Genomic DNA, 21,686 nt, shown 5'->3' with positions numbered 1-21,686 from the left:
TCTGACATTTCACCTTAGTTCAACACTCCACCTATATTACAAGCCTTTTCCTTTTACAAAAATTTCCCTGCATTTTCTCACTTTCGCCATTGTCTGCATGAACAGTTTTTGATCTACAATTGTATTTTTAAAAATTTCAACAATAATTTTATCGTAAGTAATTTTAAAATTTAGGGGTTTGTGTAAATTGATCCTTTTGGGCATGGAGCCATAAACTAGCCACTTAACAGATGTGGCGAACACAACATAATGAGTCATGAATCACAGACGCTGCCCAGAACTGAGAAATATTAAGCAATGCAAAATTCCTTCCTGGCAGCCCAATTAACAAGCCGTGCAAAACAAGAGAGCAAATGAAGGGGTTAATGGCTTTATTTAAGTGCGCCAATAGCTGTCTCAGTCAACAGAGAAAGTAACAAAAGAGTGGATGTTGAGCGGATGTTCCCTATAGTGGGGGAGCCGAGGACCAGAGGACACAGCCTCAAGAGTACAAGGATGTCCCTTTAGAACTGAGATGAGGAGGAATTTCTTTAGCCATATGGTGGTGAATCTGAAGAATTCACTGCCACGGACAGCTGTGGAGGCCAAATTATTGGTATATTTAAAGTGGAGGTTGATAGGTTATTGATTAGTAAGGATGTCAAACGTTACAGGGAAAAGGCAGGAGAATGGGGTTGAGAGGGATAATAAATCAGCCATGATGGAATGGTGGAGCAGATTCAAAGGGCCAAATTACCTAATTTTGAGCCTATGTCTTATGGTCTTATCACAAAATGGGCTGGGCAGGACTGGCAACAGATCTTGCTATGTTCTTATCCAGCTATAATAGGGAGAGTCAACATGGCTTTGTGCGTGGTAGGCCATGTTTGACCAATCTATTGGAGTTTTTCGAGGAGGTTACCAGGAAAGTGGATGAAGGGAAGGCAGTGGATATTGTCTACATGGACTTCAGTAAGGCCTTTGACAAGGTCCCGCATGGGAGGTTAGTTAGGAAAATTCAGTCGCTAGATATACACGGAGAGGTGGTAAATGGGATTAGACATTGGCTCAATGGAAGAAGCCAAAGAGTGGTAGTAGAGAATTGCTTCTCTGAGTGGAGGCCTTAGACTATGGTGTGCCACAGGGATCAGTGCTGGGTCCATTGTTATTTGTCATCTATATCAATGATCTGAATGATAATGTGGTAAATTGGATCAGCAAATTTGCTGATGATACAAAGATTGGAGGTGTAGTAGACAGTGAGGAAGGTTTTCAGAGCCTGCAGAGGGACTTGGACCAGCTGGAAAAATGGGCTGAAAAATGGCAGATGGAGTTTAATACAGACAAGTGTGAGGTATTGCACGTTAGAAGGACAAACCAAGGTAGAACATACAGGTTAACGGTAAGGCACTGAGGAGTGCAGTAGAACAGAGGGATCTGGGAATACAGATACAAAATTCCCTAAAAGTGGCATCACAGGTAGATAGGGTTGTAAAGAGAGCTTTTGGTACATTGGCCTTTATTAATCAAAGTATTGAGTATAAGTGCTGGAATGTTATGATGAGGTTGTATAAGGCATTGGTGAGGCTGAATCTGGAGTACTGCGTTCAGTTTTGGTCACCAAATTACAGGAAGGATATAAATAAGGTTGAAAGAGTGCAGAGGTTTACAAGGATGTTGCCGGGACTTGAGAACCTTAGTTACAGAGAAAGGTTGAATAGGTTAGGACTTTATTCCTTGGAGTGTAGAAGAATGAGGGGAGATTTGATAGAGGTATATAAAATTATGATGGGTATAGATAGAGTAAATGCAAGCAGGCTTTTTCCACTGCGGCAAGGGGAGAAAAAAACCAGAGGACATGGGTTAAGGGTGAGGGGGGAAAAGTTTAAAGGGAACATTAGAGGGGGGCTTCTTCACACAGAGAGTGGTGGGAGTATGGAATGAGCTGCCAGATGCGGTAAATGCGGGTTCTTTTTTAACATTTAAGAATAAATTGGACAGATACATGGATGGGAGGTGTATGGAGGGATATGGTCCGTGTGCATGTCAGTGGGACTAGGCAGAAAATGGTTCGGCACAGCCAAGAAGGGCCAAAAGGCCTGTTTCTGTGCTGTAGTTTTTCTATAGTTTCTAATATTGCCGCAAACCCCAAATATATAATTTCTTCAATGTTATCAATACCACCTTACTTAAAATCCAGTGCATGTTTCTCTGAAATAATAAATATTTTAAACCCAGCTTGCTAAAGAGTCTTGACGAAGGGTCTCGGCCCGAAACGTCCACTGCACTTCTTCCTATAGATGCTGCTTGGCCTGCTGCATTCACCAGCATTTTTTGTGTGTGTTGCTAATTACAAAATGCTTAGTTCCCCATGTCAGACTGTAAAGCTTTGTTTCTTAAAATGATAAAAATAAATGTAACTCATTTGAAACGTAGCATCAAAAGTGTTTTCAAATACAAACATGCAAATTTGACAGCGTGTATCTGTACAAACAAAGGCTGCAAGTTACAAATGCTGTAAATATAGCCAAAGCCATAGATGTTTTAAAAATGCACCACTGAACTAAAGTGTGGGAGCTTCGTTCACCAGATGGTCTTAGAGAGTCGAATTTTATCAACCTTAAACAGATAAAACGAGCAACAACACAAAAAAAATTCATTGGCATGATTTATTTCCCTTTTGAAGTTACAGTATTCCTAGCTAGATCAGATAGTGTTGTCTGGTTTCGGTACTATATTTCCCCAACTCCAAGCTTACAATGAGAACATTGTCTCAACACAGGCAGCTTCACTCTCACCCACGTAAACACAGGAGTCTTTCTGTGCAAAAATGTCACACTTGGACAGTATCTAAACCACAAAAACAAACCACAGAATGGGAGAGAGTCATTGCTAGATTATAAAGCTAAAAGTCACCTTCAAAAAAGAAATAGATTTATTTAAATGGGCAGAATTCTGACAAGAAAATATCTGAAGTCTAGCTTGCCAATATCACTTAAGAGAATTCACAGTAATGCGTTTATGGCTTTAAACTACTGGTCAGAAGCTCTCTGGGTGAAACACTGTAGAATTTCCACTGCCATAAAATGATTAGAGATAGAAACCAGTCATGTCACTGCATTGGTTCTGCCAGCTTTTACAAACCAAGTCAAAAAAGTTAAAATAGATAATATTGGCAACAAAATTAAAAGCAACAGATGTTAGGATTAGAATAGATATAGAAGTCTGCTGGACACTAGCCCACTAAAAAATAACAATTTTAGCATGTTGGACTCCAGAAAATAAAAGTATGTTCTAATCCATTGTGAAGGTGATTTAGGAATTGGTTTGGAGAAAAGAACTGGAAATAATATACAAATGTAAAATGTTAAAAGCCTATTTGTATTGCTGTTTTATTAAACTCAAACTATCAAATCTGGAAAAAGCCAAACTCAAAGATGAACAGAAAAAAAACTGAAGAAGATGAAATCACCCTTTTTTCTTGACTGGAGCCTGAAATGTTGAGACCTGATAAAGGACCCAAAATGTAAAAGATTGAAGATTTTGCATTCATGATATGGCTCTTTAGCATTTAGTTGTGGTAGAGTGACTTCAAATGGCTCTACGACTAAGCCATGATTCTTATCCTAGTACACAAGCAGGAAATTTTACAGCTAGAGACAACACTACTAAATACAAGGAGTCAAATGGAGATGAAGTCAACCTGCCACTCAGCCCAGGGTCTCTGTTCAGTGGATGTATCTAGATTAGATGCAAAGAATCAGTTCCACTAACAGGACAATAGGAGGACAACCAGCACAGTGCAATGAGACCAGCTGTCAAAGCCTTGGAAACAACCTTTAAATGTGGCTGACCTTTGGAAACATTTATAAGCCGTTGCAATTGAAATCACATTTTAAGTAATGATCTCCATGCCAGAAATCTCTGTTATGTTTTGTAACTTCAAAACATTAAATTAATTCAAAGGAAAACAGAGGAACCCAAAATGAGTCGAACCTGATGTTTACTTTTGACCAAGGCGCACACGTATCATGTGGTAGCGTGATGACGTATGCAATTCGTGTATTTATATATAACCCATAATTAATAATTTAAATGAACAAGAATGCTTAACCAAACAAAAAAAATACACACACAAGGTAATTCAAATATCACTGAAATATTAAATACACAAAACCTTCCATTTACAAGAATAGGGACTCCAAATTCATCACCAAGTTAACAAGAACCATGGCGATATGTTGCAGGCTGCTTACAAAACTTCTAAGTATCCCTCCTCTAAATTACTCTCACTGCAATCTGCAACCCGTAATTTCCCTTTAAGCAAAGTATTTTTGAACTGCCTTAATGAACTAGTGTCTTCGTGAACTTCTGAAGGAGTTGCTGGGCTTAACTCTCAAGCATGCGGGTATGGCACCTTTAAGTGGACAAAGGCACATCACCATAGTCAAAAGACAGGGAGGAGAAGATTCCAAGCCAGGCTGAATTTTTCTCTACCCAGCATCTTGTTAGTAAATGTACAGTCACTGGAGAACAAGACTGAGGACTCAAGGGCAAGACAGCTCTCTCAGAAAGAAAAGAGGAGTTGCCATGTTCTGTGGTTCATGGGGACTTGGCTCACTCCGACCACAATGGATTCAGCGATCAGACCAGACAACTTCTTGATATACAGGATGGACCAAACAGCTGATCTTGTGTGTCATGATAAACTCTCTGTGGTGCTCGAACATAGCAATCTTGGTATTGTTGCACTCTTGTTCCAGGTAAGGGAAACATCTAATGATTAAGTGCAACTGTTCTACTCACCAACAGAGTTCTCCTCCATGATGCTGACCACAGTTTATAAATCATTAGCAAATAACATGCAGCACCAGGGGTCTCAACATTCTAGACCACTGCAATACTACAATTAGGAATACCTGCTATTCCATGTCTAGACCACATTTCAGTAAATCTAACCACTTGGCTGCGCTTCTCCTACCTGCACACAGGCAGCAGCTGAAGAGCAAGGCTCCAGAGATAAGGACTACAAAGAGGTGGCCATGGGAGGCAAAGTAGTGGGCTACGGGATTGCTTTGAGTTAGTGGACTGGGCTGTGTTCAAGGACTCATCTGTGGATCTGAGGGAATATACCACAGTTGTCAAGGACTTTATAAACCACCTGGGTGAACCATCTACTATCTGCTTATGGCCAGATCAGTGGTAGTCTGGACTGGCAACCATGTAAGATAAAAGAGGTCCAGGTATGATCTCTGGAAAGCTATCTCATGTGCATATTGGCCATTCTGGTCCAAACTTGAGACACTCGGGGGACACCTGACAGCAGACTTGAATGCTGTTACCTGTTACAACGTGAAACCTAGTGACATAGGTGACAACAAGGCTTTGCTACCAGATGAGCTCAATGCTTTCTATGCTTGCTTTCACTGTCAAAACATGGAGGAACTTCACAAACTCCCGTAGTTCCCAATAATCCTGTGATATTAGTCTCAGAGGCTTATGTGAGAGCATCGTTCAGGAGGCTGGCACAGAAAACATCCAGCCCCAGTAAGACCAAGGAGCTAATTGTTCACTTCAGGAGGAGGACGCCAGAGGTCCATGAACCAGTCTTCATCAGTGGATCAGAGGTGGAGAGGGTCAGCAATTTTATATTCCTTAGTGACATCATTTCAGAGGATCTGTCCTCAGCCCACAAAGGAAGCACAGCAGTGCCACTACTTCCTTAGAAGCTTGCAAAGATTTGGCATGACCTTTAAAACTCTGATAAACTTCTATAGATGCACGGTGGCGGGTTTATTGACTGATTGCATCAAGGCCTGGTATGGAAACACCAATGCCCTTGAACAAAAAATCCTACAGAAAGTAGTGGATACGGCCCAGCTGATCACAGCTAAAGCTCTCCCCACAACGGAGCACATCTACACAAAGTACTGTCACAAGAAAGTACTATCCCTCAAGGACCTCCACCACTTAGGCCATGCTGACTTCTCGCTGCTGCCATCAGGAAGAAGATACAGGAGCCTCTGGATCAACACCACCAGGTTCAAGAACAGTTATCATCCCTCAACCAGCAAACTCTTGAATCAAAGAAGATAATTTCATTCACCCCATCACTGAACTGTTCCCACAACCTATGGACTCACCTTCAAAGACTATTCATCTCATGTTCTCAATCTTTATTGCTTTTTTTTAAATCTCTCCATATTTGCACAGCTTGCTGTCCTTTGCACATTGGCTGTTTGTCTATCCTGTTGGGTATGGTGCTTCTTGGATTTACTGTGTATGCCCATAAGAAAAAGAATCAGGGTTGTATTAAGGTGACATATATGCACTTTGATCTTTGAAGTTCAGTGAACTGGGATTCACCATCCGATGAATCCAATTCCAGTACTGGAATTGCATATGGACTGAACAGAAAACAGCTGTGGTCTATCTCAGCACATCCGTGACTAACCCAGCACCATGTAACACCAGCAGTTCCCTTTGGAGCCATCGGCCACAGCAAACATAATTCAGCCCAATAGGGATAATGGCAGCTCCTCTTAAATTCTTAAGTTCAATTTCCATACAATTCCAACAAACTTATACTGGTTATATGATAACAGCTGCATGCATGTTTATAGTCTCTATACCAGAGTCTCAAATTTCACTCTCAGTTGTGTCCGACGTGACGTCACACTTATAACTTTAAGAGACTGTTCACTAGTCTATTCAAAGCTATTTTCTTTTTGTCTTAGTAGCTTTTTGATTCTTAGTTCCGAGTTTAGAAAACAGATCCATTTATATATATTACAAAGAAATCTTTGACTGTCTTAAGACAATTCACAGCCAGGGCTAGAAAAGAATAACAGAGGGTGCAAGAAATTGTAAAGTGAAGTCAAGCTTGCTTTAAAAAAAAATACATGATTGTAAGCTGGAAGAAAATATCTAAACTGAGGCAAGAACAGAATTCTACCGCTTTGTGGTACTGGGGAACAAATGAGTCGTGGCCAGAATCATCAAAGAAAGTTTCTTTCAGCAGGCTTTCTCTTGCCAGCACTTCCCAAGGATTAAAGGGCTAGCACAGGGGTGCAGCTTTTAAGACTCAGGAAAAGAGTTCAGCTTCAGAAAGAAGTTATGTTCGCTCATGATAAATAAAAACAAGTTTTTAAAAAGTTATTTGCAAGACCCAAAACAGTAAACATCAAACAATAGTTACACTTTTATTTATGCCTCTTAGCAAATTACAAGTCAAACATTTAGGAATACATTGCCGTTTCACTTTTAAGTGAAGATTGTTCCTCCATGGCACAGCAGAAGAATCCAACAGAATGTATTCTTAATTATAGAAATGTACATGCATTTCCTGTCGGCTACACTAGAGATATTAAAGGCAAGTTTTGTGCAGCTGTCTGGTCTCCTGTTTAACTCCTGTTGTCTCGGATTTCTTCCAGTTATTTGCAATGTCTACCACTAACTGAAAATGTTTTGTTAAAATGTCATCAGCAATATTTCAAAGCTCACTATTGGGAAGCAATGAGGCAGAGCAGAGACTTAACCATGTAATAATCAAATAAATTTTAAAACCACCGATCCTTTATTTTGGTCCAAAACTTTAAGACAAAATACACTTCAAACGATAAAGAAAGCTGAACATGATAGTTTCTAATTTCAACCTGTCAGATGAACCACAATGAAGAATTCTGATACTCCATGGTGGGATTTTTAGAAAGGAATTAAGATACAAGCAAGTTATTATTAATTTAGTCTTTCCTACTTGCTTACCAAGACCTATTTTTTAAAATATTCTTAACAGCCACATTATACCCCTGTTTAAGTGCTAAAACAAAGCTCAAACAGAGAGGCCTGTAACACTCTCTCCCACCAATGTGCCCATCTATTCTCTCTCATTGATGTAGCTGTTAGACCAAGACCTTGGAAAAATGGTTATTTGCGTAAACGTTAAAGATCTTTAAAGGTTAGCCTTGTCACATGCACATCAAAACATACGGCAAAATGCATTGTTTTCTGGGGGGAGGGGAGAGAGCCCACCAGTGTCGCCATGCTTCCTGTTCCAAGGTAGCATGCCCAAACTTGCTAACCTTAACTCATACTTCTTTTGGAACATGGGAGGAAACCGGAGCCAGCAGCAGGAACTGGATTTCAATTGTGATCACTGACACTGCTAGCTGCTACACTACATGCCACCCTGACATGGAAGTTTACCTTTGATAACTAACTGTAATACGCTGCTGCTATTTATAAGATTTCATGCATTTCCCTGGGGTGGAGCATTGATTGGGGAAAGCAGCAAGGAAAAAAATAGGAGCCCAGAAGTACAGAGAAGGAAAGGAACCAAGTAACACCACAAGATTATGCACATTCAATAAAAAATATGCTATAAATTTTCTTTGATTTTAAGGATGGAGAGAGAAAACCAGAAAAACTGCCAGCCTGACATAAGTAGAAGGAAAAGTATTGCAGTTATCTACAGATAACAGTGCACTTGTTAGATTTGGACAGAGCCTACATCGACTTAACATAGAGGAAATCATGTTTGACCAATTTTTTGGAAATATTTTAAGGTCACAAACAAAAGATTGACAAGGCCAAATTAGTAACTGGACTTATAGAAGGTCTTCAATAAAGTAATAGACAAGAGATTACTAAAGCAAAAATATTCGTGGTTATATAGTAGCATGGATTAAGGACTGGTTGACAGACACAACAGGAACAAACGTTCACTTTGGGAGTGTTAACTGTGGATCCTGTAGGGATGAGTGCTGGATGGACCATGGCTGTTTACTATTTACATGAATTACATCACTGTAATATATCTTGATGCAGGGTCTTGACCCATAGCATTGACTATCTCTCTACCTCCACTTGTACTGCTCCACCCACTGAGTTTCTCCAGCAATCTGCAGTTCTTTTAAAAAAATCTGGTGTCAAGCTGCTGCAATTTAGACCACAAGACATAGGAGCAGAATTAGGCCATCTGGCCCATCCAGTCTGCTCCATCATTTAATCACGGCTGACCCTTTTTTTCTATCTCCTCCTCAATCCCAGTTCCCGGCCTTCTCCCCGTAACCTTTGATGCCATGTCCAATCAAGAACCTATCAATCTCTGCCTTAAATACACCCAAAAACCTGGCCTTCACAGCTGCATGTGGCAACAAATTCCACAAATTCACCAACCTTTGACTAAAGAAATTTCTCCTTGAAAGGGCGCCACTATATTCTGAGGCTGTGCCCTCTTGACCAAGACTCTCCCACCATGGGAAACATTCTTTCTACATCTACTCTGTCTAGGCCTTTCAACATTTGAAAGGTTTCAATGAGATCCCCCCTCATCCTTCTGAATTCCAGCGAGTACAGATCCAGAGCCATCAAGCGTTCCTCAAATGATAACCCTTTCATTCTTGGAATTATCCTTGTGAGCCTCCACTGGACCCTCTCCAATGCCAGCACATCTTTTCTAAGATAAGGGGCCTAAAACCGTTCACAATACTCAAGGTGAGGCCTCACCAGTGCCTTATAAAGCCTCAGCATCACATCCCTGCTCTTGTTTTCTGACTTCTTGAAATGAATGCTAACATGGGATTTGCCTTCCTCACCCTCAACTCGACCAGGTGTTCTGCACAAGGACTCCCAAGTCCCTTTACGTCTCAGATTTTTGGATTTTCTCCCCTATTAGAAAATTCTCTCCACATTTATTTCTACTACCAAAAGGCAAGACTATGCATTTTCCAACATTGTATTTCATTTGCCACTTTCTTGCCCATTCTCCTAATCTGTCCAAGTCCTTTTGCATCCTACCTGTTCTTGTGTGTACCTGTAACACATCCAGGTTTCTCGATGATACAACTGCAGGTAACAATACAGATCGTGGAAAGAGCAGAGGGACTTTGGCAGTATACAGTTACCAAGGTGAAAGGACAATAACAGCAAATGGAACACAATGGGAGAAAATATGAGGGCATTCACTTTGGTACAAAGGCAGCATTATTAGAGATTGACAGGTGTTGGTGTTCAAACGGACCTGGGTGTTCTTGTAAATAAATCACACATTTAACCTGTAATTAGGAAGACAAATGGCATTTTTTTTCCTGTGAGAATTTGTGCATGAAGACATCTCGGCCCAATTGTAAAGAACAACATTAAGGCCAGATCTGGAATACTGGAACAGAACTAGTCTCTCTGGCAAACAATGAAATTTCTACTTAAGAAAGGAATGCATGCAAATTTCACCATATTGATTTACAGGATGGTGAGCCTGGTGTATGAGAAAGGGTTAAATAGATGAGAGTTTCGAAGAAAGTAGTGATCTCACTGCACAAAGTTCTTAAGACTGTTGATAGGATAGATGCAGAGATAGTGTATCTTGGCTCATATATCTAGTGTGTGGAGCAAGTGCCTCAAAATAAGGGATCAGACTTCAAGACAGAAGTTTCTTCACCAACAGAGATGTGAAATTTTGAAATTCCTGACTCAAGAGGGCTGTACAAGTGCCCAAGTACATGTAATACAGGCACTGGCAGGTTTTCAGATACAAGGGTACTGAGAGACATGGGGGTTAGTGTGAGTAAGCAGTGCTGAGGTAAAATATCAGCCATGATCCCACTGGACTGCGGAGTGCCACTACGAACTGACTGCACCCCCCCCCCCCCACATATTCCATTTCCTGCATCCTTATTTTGAAACATATAAACCAAATGGTGCACTTCATAAAATTCTAATTTTTTCCACTAGCAGGCCATGCTCTAGTACATCAACCCCAACTTCCACCTTCCAAAAACAGTCTGTTTCTCAAACTGAAACACCATCACTACAGACAGCATTCACAGAGATAACCCTTTTTTTAATATTCAATGCACTCCAACTGTAAAACTAAAAATGCCAAAAAAACAGAAAATGATGCAGTAGTCGAATATGCAGTTAACCTTACTTTCATCAGAGTTTAACTGTGGGACTGTAATCAGAAGATCAGCACTCCTGCAAACCAATCCTTTTGTAATAATGACATTCTAGTGCAAAAATACAAATACAAAATGGTCCAGAATGAAATAATCTATATCCCATATGAGCCAATCTATATCCCATGCCCATTCAGCTTCTAATCACTGGCTCTGCACTGCTAAAGAAATCAATGTTCAGCTACCCATTGATCCAGTCTAAATTTCATAAACTTAATTTATTGACCAACTTCACTGAAAATGAGCAATGTAGTTTAGAAATCTCCAATGGTGAAAATATGTTTTTGCTCAGGGCTTCTGTTTTTGGTTAGTGAACTGCTAAATGAATATTAAGCAAAATACTGTGAATATTAAGTTCAGGCAAAATTTTACAGAGGGAAAAAACTCATTAACTTACTGATGTCTAATCAGTTTTCTCCATGTCTTCCAGGACTTCGCATTAATACTTAGTTTTCTAGAACTGACGTATTTAGGACTTGCTGAATTAATGAACTGCATTTTGATTTTAATTTGGTAACGAGTTCCTGTAATTTGTGATACTGCAAACTTATCTGATGACAGTGTCAAAGAGATCAATAAAAATTTAACAACTTTAACTTTCTCAAATACAGTAAATATGATTTTATTCCCAAGATCTAGATGTACAGAAGTTGCATCTATGTTAATGAGTTCCCAATGCCAAAAATGTCTGTGGAGAAGATTCTAGTCCCTTGTGAAAATGGAAGATAATACAGAAAAATAGCATTAATATAGGAGGAAAAAAGGAAAAGTGCAGTAAAAAAGCTTCATCTGGAAAATAGGTGCTGCTTAAATGTCAAACTCACATCAGCACACAAAGCAGAATGTGAATAAATCAAATACGTAAAAGTTCAAGACCATAAAGAGCATGCAGCACTAAAATAAAATGTGGCAATGCAGATAAAAATGAAGACAGTGAACTCCAACAACCAAAAGCCTGGAAGGTGAGAATAGGTCCACGCCAAGGCTACTCATTACCCTCTCAGTAGCTCAGAGAAGCCCTCCATTCGACAGGGTCCCCCATAGAAGCTGCATTCTAGCTGTGGATATATAATTATATATTTAACAATAAATAACTAGTTAAAATAACCATCATAAGTGCTCCACAGTACAACTGTAGAAATTGAGAGGGTCTTCGGTGACACAACAATTCTCCTCAAACTCCTAATGAAATACAGCTGCTGTCATTCCTTCTTTGAAATTGCATCAACATTCTGGGCCCAGGATAGATCCTCAGAGATGCTGACACCCAGGAACTGCAGACTGCTCACTCTTTCCACTTCTGATCCCTCAATGAGGACACATGTCTGTCTGTTCCCCCAACTTTCCCTTCCTGAAATTCACAATCAATTACTAACATTGAGTGCAAGGTTATTGCCACAACACCGCTCAACCAGCTGTCCGTACGCCTCATCACCATCTGAAATTCTGCCAACAGTAGTTGTGTTGTCGGCAAATTTATAAATGGAATTTGAGCTGTGCCTGGCTACACAATCATGGGTGTAGAGAGAGCAGATCAGTGGGCTAAGCACACATCCTTGAGGTGTGCCAGTGAGGAGGAGATGTTATTTCCAATCCATATGGACTGTGGTGACCCAGTGAGGAAGTCAAGGATCCAGTTGCAGAGGGAGGTACAGAGCCACAGGTTTTAGACTTTGTTGATTAGAATTGAGGGGCTAACTCTTGAACGCTGAGCTGTAGTCAATAAACAGCAGCCTGATATAGGCATTGCTGTTGTACAGGTGATCCAAGGCTGAGTGAAAAGCAAGTGGGACTAGTCCGCTGTAGACCTACTGTGATGATAGGCAAATTGCAGCCGGTCCATGTCCTTGCTTACGCAGAATTGATGCTAGCCGTGACCAACCTCTCAAACTACTTATCACAGCAGATGAGTGCCATTGAGCAACAGTCATTAAGGCACCTCCCCTTGCTCCTCTTGGGCACTGGCATGATTGTCAGCCTTTTGAAGGAGACGGGAACCTCTGACTGCAGCAGTGAGGGATTGAAGATGCCCCTGAACACTCCTACCAGTTAGTCGGCACAGATTTTCAGAGCCTCATCAAGACCTGAAGCCTCGCGAGGGTTCACCTTCTAGAGATGAAACTTTGAAAAATGTTCTGACATCTGCCTCTGAGACAGAGATCACAGGGTCACCAAATGCTGCAAGGATTCGCACAGGTGTTTTATTCTCCCTTTCAAAACGTGCATAAAAGGCATTAAAGGTCATCTGGGAGTACAGCCATTCATGATGTTAGATATCACTTTGAAGGAAGTAACAGCCTGCAAACCCTGCCAGAGCTGAAGTGCATCCGATTCTGTCTCTAACCTCTGTCAGAATTTTTTTTTTGTTGCCCTTAAAGTAGCCTTCCATAGGTCGTACCTGGATTTCTTGTATAACCACCAGTCTTGAATGCCACATATCTAGCCCCCGGCAGACTACGAATCTCCTGGTTCATTCATGGTTTCTGGTTTGGGTATGTCCGGTATGTTCTTGAAGGCACACATTCATCCAAGCAACTACTGATTCCAAATGAACAGCAGATACAGTTTGGCACCCGAGACATTGCACTCATTTGCCAGTCAGCATTGAACTCAACGTAGGACTGCCTTGGGGACTCCAGCTCTGGATTTTCCATGAATGGGTATAGCCGCAAGTTTTCCTTTTCCTAGATGAGCCGCCAACCCCACGGCTGATGAGCCCCATCAGCCCAGAGCAACTGGTTTTAAGGTGCCAGTTACTGGCCTTTGCTCATTCTCCTGTCAATAGAAACAGTTCTTCCAAGCACAGTAGCTGAGCCACGTGTGAAGGCCAGAAGCTGGACTTGATTGTCAGGGGCTATTTGAGAGGCATGCCATTGGGAGCACTTAAAAGGCAATGGGAGCTCATACACACTACGCAACCCCCCAGCGGTTATGACAACCTTAAGGATGTCCACCCCTTTTGTTCTCACAACCCCCAAATCACTGGCAAAACCAGTCCATAGTGCTAATTCAAAGAGAAAGTAGGAGATATAATTAGGGTCTTAAGTTATTGTAATCAATCATTAAGCTGGAGGGCTATAAAGTTTCTAATACATTGACATAACTCTGACCTTCAGCCTGCAATGAATTTCATTCCAAAATGTGCTCAAAATTGGTAGGAGATCAAAGCGAAACAGGATATTGAAGTAGAAAGCAAAATATTTTAAAAAAAAATTATTTGAACTGGGGAGGGGCAGGTTGGGAGAACAGATGGAGACAGAATATAGAGAAATGAAAAAGATGTAATCAAAGCTACTGTATACATACCAAAGTGATAAGATCAACTGAGGGATGAAAAAGAATACTTTGAATGCCCAGTTGTGAAAGCCATATCATAAAGGAAAATGAGCTTTTCACAAGGTAACTGAAGGGAATGGCAATTTCACCAGAAATGGGGTCTGCTCCAGAGCTATAGAGTGAGTTAGTTAATGATAAATGAACATATAAAGTCTAAGAGCAGATATGAGAAACAGATTGGTTATGTTATAGGGTAGAATTTAAGCAACATAGAAAACCTACAGCACAATACAGGCCCTTCGGCCCACAAAGTCATGCCAAACATGTCCCTACCTTAGAAATTACTAGGCTTACCTATAGCCCTCTATTTTACTAAGCTCCATGTACCTATCTAAAAGTCGCTTAAAAGACCCTATCGTATCCGCCTCCACCACCGTTGCCGGCAGCCCATTCCATGCACTCACCACTCTCTGAGTAAAAAACTTACCCCGACATCTCCTCTGCACCTACTCCCCAGCACTGTAAACCTGTGTCCTCTTGTGGCAACCATTTCAGCCCTGGGAAAAAGCCTCTGACTATCCACACGATCAATGCCTCTCATCATCTTATACACCTCTATCAGGTCACCTCTCATCCTCCGTCGCTCCAAGGAGAAAAGGCCGAGTTCACTCAACCTATTCTCATAAGGCATGCTCCCCAATCCAGGCAACATCCTTGTAAATCTCCTCTGCACCCTTTCTATGGCTTCCACATCCTTCCTGTAGTGAGGCAACCAGAACTAAGCACAGTACTCCGAGTGGAGTCTGACCAATCTATTGAATTTGTTGGTAGTTTGTCACCATCTGAATGTATTTTTTTAAGGTAGTGAGTATGGGATGTGGAGTTAGTATAGGAAAGTAATGCCAAGGTAAAAACCACAATAATATTGATTGGCTGAAGTATATGGATCTTAATTTATGTTCTATATTCTAATTGTTCTTTGCAAATAAAAAGAAAAAAAATGTACAACATTCAAAAGACAAATTAACAACCAAAACAATCAATGCTAATAAATGGCCAATGGCTGACAAATTTCAAAGTTCAAGTTCAAAGTAAATCTATTCATTATCAAATTCCAAATACTTTATGTTGCCATATACAACCCTGAGACTCATTTTCTTGTGGGCATACTCAATAAATCTAATAACCATAATAGAATCAACAAAAGACCACACCAACAGGGTGGGCAAGCAGTGTGCAAAAGACAACTATGCAAATACAAAAAGAAAGAAAAAAAAAAGTTATAATAATAATAAATATGCAATAAATAAAGAACACAAGATGAAGAGTCGTTGAAAGTGAGTCTATAGGTTGTGGGAACAGTTCAGCAATGGGGCAAGTGAAGTTCTCCCCTCTGGTTCAGGAGCGCGATGGTTGAAAGATTCCTGAACCTGGTAGTGTGCGTCCTGAGACTCCTGTACCTTCTTCCTGATGGCAACAGCTAGAAGAGAGCATGACCTGGGTGATAAGGGTCCCAGATGATGGATGCTGCGACAATGCTGTGTGTAGATGTGGTCAATGGCGAGGAGGGCTTTACCCATGATAGACTGGGCAATATCCACTACTTTTTGTAGGATTTTCCATTCGGGCATTGGTGCTTCCATACCAGGCTGTGATGCATCTAGTCAATATACTCTCCTCCACACATCTGAAGAAGTTAGTCAAAGTTATAGCCATCATGCCAAATTTTCGTAAATTCTTAAGGAAGTGGAGGCACTGCCGTGCTTTCCTTGTAATTGCACTTGCGTGCTGGGCCCAGGACAGCACCGTTGAAATAACAACATCTAGGAATTTAAAGTTTCTGACCCTCTCTACCTCTGATCCCCTGATGACTGGCTCATGGATCTCTGGTTTCCTCCTCCTGAGTCGACAATCAGCTCCTTGGTCTTGCTGACATTGAGTGAGAGGTTGTTGCTGTGGCACCACTCAGACAGATTTTCAGCCTTCCTCCTAAATGCTGACTTGTTAACACCTTTGATTGGCCTATGACAATGGTGTCATTGGCAAACTTAAATATGGCATTGGAGCTGTGCTTAGCCACACAGACGCAAGTGTAAAGCGATTAGAGCAGGGAAGTAAACACACAGCATTGCAGTGCACCTTTGCTGATAGAGATTGTTGCCAATCCAAACTGACTGGGGTCGGCAAGTGAGGAAATCAAAGATCCAATTGCACAAGGAGGTATTGAGGCGAAGGTCTTGAAGCTTACTGACTAGTTTTGAGGAGATGATAGTTTTGAATGCTGAGCATCCTGATTTATGCATCTTCACTGTCCAGATGTTCCAGGGTTGAGTGAAGAGCCAGTGAGATGGCATCTGCTGTGGACCTGTTGTGCCGGCAGACAAATTGGAGTGGATCCAAGTCGCTTCTCAGGCAGGAGTTGATATGTATCATCAACAACCTCTCAAAACACTTCACGGTAGACGTAAGTGCTCATGGACGATAGACATTGAGGCAGGTTACCGCATTCTTCTTAGGCACCGGTGTAACTGAAACCTGCTTTAAAGCTGGTGGGTACCTCAGGCTGCCAAAGCGAGAGGTTAAAGATCTCAGTGAACACTCCAGGCAGTTGATCAGCAAAGGTCTTTAGTGCCCGGCCAAGTTCCCCATCTGGACTGGATGCTTTCAGTGGCTTCACCATCCTCAAGGATGCTCTCATGTCAGTCTCAGAGAATGAAATCACAGAATCATCGGGGGCTGTGGGAGTTCATGATAGTTCTGCCATGTTCTGATGGTCAAAGAGAGCACAGAAGGCATTGAGCTCAACAGGAAACGAAGCCCTGTTGTCACCTACAGTATTTTGCTTGATTTCACTTTGTAAGACGTGACTGCATAAAAGCCCTGCCACAGCTGTTGAGCATCCTTCATTGACTCACGTTTAGTCTGGAATTCCTACTTCACCTGTGAGATAGCTTTCCGGAGAACGTGCCTGGACTTCTTATAACTTTCTTGATCACCAGACTTGAAGGCCTCTGATCTGGCTCTCAGCAGATCGCAGATCTCATGGTTCATCCAGGGCTTCTGGTTGGGGTAAACTCTGTATGATTCTGTGGGGACACACTCATCTACGACTGTTTTTACGAAGTCCGTGACAACAGTGGTGTATTCATTCAGCTACACAGTTGAGTCCTTGAACTTGGCCCTGTCCACCAACTTGAAACAATCCCATAGCCATTCCTGCCTTCTACAACCACCTCTGTTGTCCTAAGCTCTGGAGCTTTGCTCATTAGTCTCTACCTGTATGCAAGTAGGAGAATGACAGCAAAGTGATCAAATTTCCAAAAGTGCGGTCTGGGCACGGAATGGTAGGCATTCCTTATCATATTATAGCAGTAGTCTAGTGTCCCAAGACCTCTGATGCCATTTAAAAGAGGTGATTAAATATCCAACTTCTAAAATCACAAGACAGTGGTGACAAAGCATTGTTTTCTGATCTTATAGAAGTGACAGAATTCAAAACCAGGTGAAAATATATAAAAGGAATAATTACTGTGAAATTAGCCTGTGGCAGTTTTGATTAATCCAATCTTAAAAAGGGATAACACACATGAAACTAGCCAACAGAACAACCATGTTTTATCATAATGTTCGTGGACTTTTAAAACAGCATATTCTTCAACTTGCCATTGGATACCCAGCAATGTTTCCAAATTTGACATATTTTCAGTGTCATAGATTAGTGAGGAGACAAACCTTTCTGCAAGTGTATCAGTAAAGTGTATTTTCTTTTAAGTAGTCCACGTAAACTACAAGAACACAGCCAGTGAGACGTGACGCCAAGCCTGGAAACGACTTCTTAAGCTATCCACTACTGTCAGAGCTTCCCAAATAATGCTATGACAATATTTTGGCTAGTAATGGAAAAACATTTAAAATTATGCTTGGCTAACAATATGCTAAAATTCAAAAGGTCCTCACAACAATACTCGTGACTTAATCTTATTTGTTTCATGTGCCTGTTAGCTCATTAATAGTAATTCACATCTCAAATACAAGTCATTTACCCAAAAGCAAACCAGTTTATGCCTAGTCTCTTTCAAGGTAACTGAACTCAGCCAAAAAAAAACAGCAAGGGCAGTAAATCTTGCCCTGTAGCAAATATGCAGGGATTTTTCTAATAATCAAGGATACTTTTTAATCCTAGAAGTGTGATTGACAATGCTGAAAATATAATCAAGATTGCAAAGTCTTCCAATAATTTTGTTGACAAGCTTACATTTCATCACCAAATGGGTGAAAAAAGTAACGAACTGCTGCTAATTCTCTAGCTGCACCTAACACGGGCCAACTCTGAATGATACGCATCTTGTTACTTCAGCTGCAAGCAAAAGCTATCTTCCAAATACTTACAAATGCGTTATTAATTAGGGAAAGAGAACAAGGAGAAATGAATATACAGATTGGCCCACAACTTCTGTCGAACTCTGCAGCTACTGAATTCAAGGTTAGCTCATCTATCACTTAATGCCACAAGATTCCTCTAATATAAACATTTTTACATCAGGATTTATTGGAAATTACATATAATCAGAGTATTAAAGCGCAGAGACAGGCCCTCATCCAGCCTAATCTTTTTGTCCATCTACTCTAGTCCCAATTGCCTGCAAACAGTTTTGGATCATTCATAGGCCAACAAGTATCAATGCGAAATCTGACAAAAATGACCACATGGAATTTGCCTTGATGTTTAGTGATAGAAGTCATGCAGCTAACATTGAAACATTCTGGACAGGCCACAAGCCAGCAAAGTATCCCGGAGGAGACGATTTGCGCACTGTTACAGATATCAAGTTTGAGGCAGTAAACCAAAGTATTGTTCCTTATCACCTTTTGCAATACAAATAATAAGTATGCACATTTAATTATTTATCAAAGCTGTCTTAAAGATTGAAATGTATATGAAATCTTACTTTAAGCTCTTGGAACAAATCCCAGCATGGAAGGTTCAAAAACTAACATTTTATCCACTCATCCCCAAAATAAACTGAATTCTTACCTTCCACCCAGCTGAACTGTTGCTATCTCCTTTGTCCTTGAAGTAAGGCACAGATTTGACCATCCAATCATAGATCTGAGACAGTGTCAGCCTCTTCTCTGGTGAGCTCTCAATAGCTTTGGTGATAAGGTCTGCATAAGATTGATGGCCCCATGCATTTCTTCGAGAAGAACTCTTACGCTGTGCACTTGCTGCAGCACTCTGGGAAGAGACCTCTGCACTCAGGCTAACTTCACTCTCTAGTTTTACAGCACTTGAATCAGCAACATCCTGCTTTTCTTCTTCAGTGGGAGTTCCTGTGGCAGAATCCTCCTGCTTCACAGTTGTCAGTTCTGGTCTTGGCAAAGGCCAAGTGCAGGATCTAGGACGAACCTGTGGTTTGAAGTCAGGGTCAATCTCAGCTTGTCCTGATTCTTCAGCCATCATTTGTAAATTTTTTTGTCAATTAAATTCCAAATGAGAATGGTTTCTTCCTCTTCACAAATTAAAGTTCGTGACTTCTGTCTTACAAAATACATATAATTGATTTTTCATACAAATCTCTCTACATCTTCAACAAAATAACTTGCATCTTACTGAAAAGGGAAACAAATTTGGGTGCTGTTCCCGATTATTTGCAGAATTTAGAAAGTTACAACCACCACCACCTTTCCAAATATACTGATACTTCTTTTCTGCAAATATTACTTTGATTTCAAACTGAGGTTAGCCCCAAACAATTAACACACTGTAATTCCCCATCAAGAGGAATAGAACTGGCATCCACTGCAATACGTTCTGACACGTCCTTTCCAATGGCTTGCACCCTTTGGATTCAAAGCACAGTTACAATTAAACACTTTGCATCTTTCCCGGAATTCAGAATCTGACTTTATTATATGAAACCATATAATACTGAAGAGGTTTAAACACACATGTTGACCCAGATTTTGATCATTTAGATTTTTTAAAAGCAACGTCCACAAAAATTATTTTCCTATCTTAATCAATCTCAGTGACTTTCGATAACAAGGTAATAGAAAAAGACAAGTAGTATTCTGGTTAACAATTTCCTTTTAAAATGCTCAGAATTCACAAAATCATTGCAATTCTGAGAAGCTTTGTTTTCTTCTTCTCTAAGTAAATCCAAAACGATGCGCTGCAAACAGTTTGAGAACGAGTGGCAAACAAGAATCTTCTTTCAGCTGACGTTAAAAGGCAGTGTAAAAGAACGACTGTGAAAACGAATGTCTGATGCTACATGATCACGAACACTCATGACAGATATTTCACCTTTACTGTTCTATAGTGTCCACGATTAAAACTTTGTTTTTAAACCAACGAAAGGACGGGAGCAGGGGAAGAGAGGAGCAATCTGCATAAATTCCTTCGTCGCGAAACAATCTCTGTTCGAGAGGTGCAAGCGTGCAAAACGTTCATGAATCCTCAAGCAGCCACTGGAGTCTGCAAAGCCTTTCCAGGAGGGGGTTGCTGCTCCTCTCTCTCTCTCTCTCTCACTTACTCACTCACTCATCCCCCGTCGGCCTTTCGTTGCAGGCCCCGGCCACAAGGCGCCTCCACTCCAAGCTACCATCTTGACCAGGAGGAGGGGTGGGGAGGGAGGGGTGAAAGCGCCACTGATCCAACCTGTGCCTTCAGCTACGAGTGCGAGCTCCTCCGAGTGGTTTGCAGGGCACCTTGGCCGCTGCAGCCTCGGCTGGCGGTGCCCTCAAGCTTCATTGGAATCCACCCACCGCAAGCCGCGGGATGTCCGTCTCAGGCCAATATTTCAATCACTCGTATAACAAACATTTGCTTTTCATTTTTTTAAAATTCTTTTTCCACCTTCTCCTCTGTTTTGATCCGTCTCGTTCCCTTTGATGTGTTTCAACGCATAGTAAACATTGCCGTCCGGTGAAATGGGGGCGAGGCTTCGAGGCACGACGGGAAATGTAGTCCAAATACCAGCGTTTAGTGGGAACTTTACCATCTTGTAGACTACAGGACCCAGAATGCAGATGGTCTACAACAACATCTTAACACGGCGCCACCAACATGGCAAAAACTGTTTACAAAGCTCCTCAAATGAGTGCAGTCACACAGTTTGATCGTTAACCCATTTTCTTTGAATATTTAGTTGCTGATAATTGGATCCAGTATTTGTCACATTGCGGAGATTACAAGCCCTCATTCATGTTTTCCTTCATTCTGCCGACAAAAAAAATGCCACGGTGACGACATCGACGTCAGACAGAGTAGTTGGATGGGGCGTTGCCTTCTGGGAGTTGTAGTCATGATCGTCTGACGGCCCGCGGCTGCAGCAAAGGCCTACAGTACCCAGCAAACATTAAATGGTACAACATTGGAAAATAAGCTCTAATTAAGCACTCCAGTTACACCTCGAGTAAAACATCTCCTGGTTGTGACTGATTTTCCAGCTAAACAAATATCTTAGTATTGTA

At 41.2% G+C, this 21,686-nt stretch overlaps 1 protein-coding gene across 1 annotated transcript in view; it reads right to left on the bottom strand.

Moving 5' to 3' along the window:
- LOC140204309 (forkhead box protein O1-like) overlaps positions 1 to 21,420 on the bottom strand; it is a 48,687-nt gene extending 27,267 nt beyond the window's left edge. The window contains exon 1 of the mRNA XM_072270922.1: positions 19,246 to 21,420. Coding sequence (XP_072127023.1) covers positions 19,246 to 19,671 — 426 coding nt within the window. The 5' untranslated portion in view covers positions 19,672 to 21,420. The remainder of the gene's footprint in view (positions 1 to 19,245) is intronic.
- Between the last annotated feature and the right edge of the window lie 266 nt (positions 21,421 to 21,686).

The sequence above is a fragment of the Mobula birostris genome, chromosome 10 (assembly GCF_030028105.1).
Source record: "Mobula birostris isolate sMobBir1 chromosome 10, sMobBir1.hap1, whole genome shotgun sequence".
In the NCBI taxonomy this organism is placed as follows: domain Eukaryota; kingdom Metazoa; phylum Chordata; class Chondrichthyes; order Myliobatiformes; family Myliobatidae; genus Mobula; species Mobula birostris.
The sequence above is the reverse complement of the archived record's forward strand: the minus strand, read 5'-3'. Positions and strand labels throughout refer to the sequence as shown.